Genomic DNA, 4736 nt, shown 5'->3' on the forward strand with positions numbered 1-4736 from the left:
ATATAATGTCAATAATGTACAAGTTAGGGACATTAATTAGAATCCCCAAAATTATATTGCGGGGAAGTTCTTGTTCAATTTTACTAAATTGTTGTAAATATTAATGGTGACCATTATTTTGTAACGTTTGTAACAGACATATTAATGTGTTATTATGTATGCCATTATTATTCTATATTATATATGTGTGTAATCCTTTTGTAAGTGAAGGCCATAGAAATGAAATCATGTCACTCCCTTCTCTCTGCCTATTACTTCTTATTGTTGATTGTTGATTCAATCCTGAAACTCACCGGTTAGGAGCTATAGGCCAACGGACACAAACAACAACATTACAACATAAATTAATTTGTAACCGTCAAAACAAAACATATGCTTCTTATCAATTCAATGTATAACCAGTAGGTCCTGACCATAATAACCTACTCGCCCTCTGAAGATCTTGAGAAAAATAAATGGATGTTTTGGGCGTTTAATTTGTAGCATTAATAATCTATGAAAGGGAATTGCAAGAATATAATGAAGTCAAGGTGGATCTTTGAGATGTTAGTAGATCGAGTTTTTGTTCTCAATTCACAAAGCTAGGTTAAAGACTCAAGATTACGTCGTTATAAGAAAAATGATTAAACTTTCTTGATTTATACGTGAGTATTATCATCTTATACTCTTAAAAATGTTAAAATATTGGTGGCTAGTGAATTGAGTATCAGTGTATCACTGGGTCTTGGACCATGTAGACGTTGTAGGAGTTTCATTTCTGAACTATATAAAGAAATAGTTGTTTCATTATATTATTTACTCTTCTGCTTTACATTTTGTTATATCTTCATAGTATTGATATTTAACAATATTCCTAACTTCAAAATCATAATTTGTGACCATTTGAATTGCACTAATTTAAGAAACCTCAAAGTTACAAAAATTAGAAATATTTTCTTATTGGGCTGACTATCCTGGAGACCATTTGAATTGCACCGAATGTGCTTGGCTGGCTATTATGAAGACCGTAAGTCAACTAGTGGTTATGTTGTGTTTCTTAGGTCCAATCTTGTATCTTGGGTTTGTAAAAAACAAAGAACTGTTGCTAGATCTTTCACTTAGGTTGTGTATAAGGCTCTAGCCGATGTCTGTGCTGAGAAAATCTTGATCCTATTATTGCTGCACGAGATCATTGTTCCTAAGTTGTGGTGACATTCTTGATGCTACATACATGTGCGCAAATCCAATTTTCCATGCTTACACCAAACATGTGGAGATCAATTATCATTTTGTTAGAAACAGAGTTTCTAGAGGTATTCAAGTAAATTTTATTTCAACTATCTTTTTACTAAAATTCTGTCTAGCCCCAGATTTTCTTTTTTTTTACAAAAAAAACTATCATAGTCTCACTGTGATATCTTGTTCAATACAATAAACAAATCATAGAATTCTAAAATCTAAATAGATACAGTGAAAGTCGAGAAATAATTTGGGAGGAGGGGATTAGCACGTCTTCTTCCTTCCAGTAGGGTCGTCTTTTTTCTTGTGGCATTGCCTCCATCCCTTTTAGATGCAAAATTGTAGGTTTAATCACAACCACTGCATCTTCGTTTTGATTTATAAACCTAGAATGTAAGGAGTGAGGTTTCTGTATATAAAACTTGGTATCTTTTGCTACAAAGGGAACTGGATAATCCAGGACAATGGTGATTTTTGCCCACTCGTGATTCTGAAGCACCCAAATCTTGATATTATTATTCTCCCCATCTTGGCTGTAAAGAGATAGCTTTGAATCCCATTCCCTTGGCTTCACAGTCCCCCAATCTGAGAAGAGAGTTTCTGGGATTTCTTCACTTTCACACCTCTCATTCTCTGCGTTCACTGACAGAATTTTCTTGAGTTCATTGTTCATGGTGACCACATGGAAAACGTTTCCGATGCTCAGAGAGTATATCTTAGACTTCCGGAAGAGGATGCTTATCCGGTGTAGCAGATCATTATTCAGAGGTCTCCACGCCGCATCAGCGCCGACAGTTATCGCTCTGAATCGTCCCTCAAAAACCGATTTCCCCTCCTGCGAGAAACTTATCACTTTACAGCAACTCTTTCCAACAAAAAAAATTCCGGCGAGCGTCCAATAAGTGCCGCCGATGACGGGCAGGTACACCGCTTGCCTCGTCGCCGGGTTCCTTATCCGAAGCCTTTCTGGGAGCTCTGTACCGCGATCTTGCTCCAGCACTAACCCCTTCTGTGTATGGATACAGCAAAACGCCTCTCTCATCTTCATCTTCATGTACCCACTGGAGAAGGTGGTTCCATGCATATCCTTATGCTTATGTTTATAGCGGAAACAGGTGGTGGCGCGGTTGTGATGCTTCTCCGCCAACTCATCATCCCGTTCAATGATGTGGCGCCATGTCTTGCAGATGCACTTCAATCTCAGTAATGATGCCACCGGCAACCAATTCAAAATCTCCACGATTATATCTTCCGGCAGACACAACGGCGCCGCCGCTCCGGATAACCGCTCTGTTTTATTACACATTCTACCAATTTGTTAAGGATGAAAACACGTATACTCAAACTAAAAATATGAAAATAAATTCTTTTATATTAGTCAGGGCAATAATTACAAATTGATTTCTAAAATATAATTAAAGTGATCTCCAAAATAATAAGGAAACCATCTTCTAAAACTAGACTAAGGAATAAGGATGTTCTTCTAATTAACTTCACTTCCCGTATATGAGGTACAACATATTTAATAAAGGAATAAGGTTCAAATTAGCCACTGAACGTAACCTGAAAATGCAATTAGGCCCTGAACGAAAAAAAGTGCAATTAGGCCACTGAACACTCCAAATGTATGCAATTTCACCTGATAGCAGGTTACCATCAATTTTAACAGGTTACCTGCTTACGTGGCAGCTGAGTTGGCATTTTAAAATAATTTTTAATAAATTTTAATAATAAATTTTTTAAAAAAATTAAAAAAAAAACGATGGTAAGTAAGTAAAATTTAAAACTTATTATTAAAATTTATTTAAAAAAATTAAAATTAATTATTAAATTTACTTTAAAATTTATCACAAATTATTTAAAATGCCAACTCAGCTGCCACGTAAGCAGGTAACCTGCTATCCGGTAAAATTGCATACATTTGGAGTGTTCAGTGGCCTAATTGCACGTTTTTGGTGTGTTTAGTGGCCTAATTGCATTTTTTTTTCGTTCAGTGGTCAAATTGCATTTTCACGTTATGTTCAGTGGCCAATTTGAACCTTATTCCTTTAATAAATTAGGTACTTATTATAATTAATAACGTAATATTTATTTGTAGATAACATAATATATATAATGTTAATTAATAAATTATATACATTTAGTTTTTTTTTTTTTTTGAAAGGACATTTAATTTATTTACATGTACATAATTTTTTTTTTTTTTTTTAGCCCGACTAAATACATAGCATTCAAAGTTGAGCATCAAAGATTACAAATCATGAACTTTAAAAATCATTTGATTTTCATGATTTTTTTTTTTTCACCGCAACTTTTTTTTTTTTTTCCATGCCAAACAAGGTTCTATACAGATAAGGGCCATATGGCCTTACAGATTACAGCAAAATGGCCATTTGGCCTTACAACAAAATAAAGCTACAGAGGCTACAAGCCAAGACTAAACACAAACCATTAACCAAGGCCGCAACCCTGATCTACTTCCAGATTGCTTACCAAGTATGGCTTCCCCCACCTCCATTCATAGCACCCTCCATTCTTGTCTTTCATGTCTGTGCATCATTGGTTCATCCCTTCCTATCATCTTGCCATTGGTCTAGTGTTTCTTGCCTCATTCCAGCAAACCCATCATGCTTATAAGAAGGTCATGAGCAATGCCCCTAGATGAGTCACCCTATGCGAACCCTACGCCCCCACCCCTAAAGCGCGAGGTCAACCCCCCCGCACGGCAAACCGTGTTTTAGCCGGAGGGGTCACTTATGCCCCCACTAAAGGCAATGGGACCCACCCTTAGTCCACAAGATGATACCCCTTATTGATACCAAAGTACTTGCATAAGGGGATCATTTGACCTTGTGAGCTAAGCAATGGTAGCCTAGAGCCTCTACCCTTAGGGTGCGAGCCAGCTCAACCCCGTACAGATCTCTGCATTTTTACCGGGGCAAGCTTATGTAGTTCAACACCCTAAGCAATAGAGAAGCTCCACCACCAAACCATCAATCCATCACCCTAAGCAAGCACTCATTTTCCTTTTCATTCTCATTTTCATTTTCATTCCAGCAATTCTATGCCTTCTTTTTCCTTTTTCTTGTTTTAAATCCAACCAAACTGCCATACCCAGCATCCACACAGAGATCACATCCATGGGCATTGCAGTCCTCTTATTTTACAATCATAGAACAACCAACGGACTTCAAACCCCCAAAAGACATAGCCAGGAACCCCCATCCTTGGCTCACAAGATGGAACCCCTTGTTGGTACAGCTGCACTTTCACAAGGGGACCATTTAGTCCCATGAACCAAGCAATGGAGCCCAAGGATGAACCAATGATGTCTAGACCTGCAAGCCAAGTAAAACCAACAAACATTCCACAAACCAAAGGGGAAGCCACACTTACCAAGCAAGCCTTGGCAGATCAGGGCTTTAACTTCAGCATCAGGTCAGTCTGTAGCCTTCCTCAAGCTTCTGCAACTCCAGCTCTAGTTCATATCCTGTAGAAACCCTCAGGTGATTTTCTGC

At 37.5% G+C, this 4736-nt stretch overlaps 1 protein-coding gene across 1 annotated transcript; it reads right to left on the bottom strand.

The window, feature by feature from the left end:
- Window positions 1–1429: 1429 nt before the first annotated feature.
- On the bottom strand, window positions 1430–2524 carry LOC109170984. Its single transcript, XM_019320117.1, has one exon. The coding sequence runs from the start codon at window positions 2522–2524 to the stop codon at window positions 1430–1432; it is 1095 nt and encodes a 364-aa protein (XP_019175662.1).
- Between the last annotated feature and the right edge of the window lie 2212 nt (window positions 2525–4736).

Source organism: Ipomoea nil, unplaced genomic scaffold (genome assembly GCF_001879475.1).
Source record: "Ipomoea nil cultivar Tokyo-kokei standard unplaced genomic scaffold, Asagao_1.1 scaffold3384, whole genome shotgun sequence".
Lineage (NCBI taxonomy): Eukaryota > Viridiplantae > Streptophyta > Magnoliopsida > Solanales > Convolvulaceae > Ipomoea > Ipomoea nil.

Coding starts and splice junctions, on each gene's coding strand:
- LOC109170984 (XM_019320117.1), bottom strand. CDS start 2,524: ATGTGTAATAAAACAGAGCGGTTATCCGGAGCGGCGGCGCCGTTGTGT.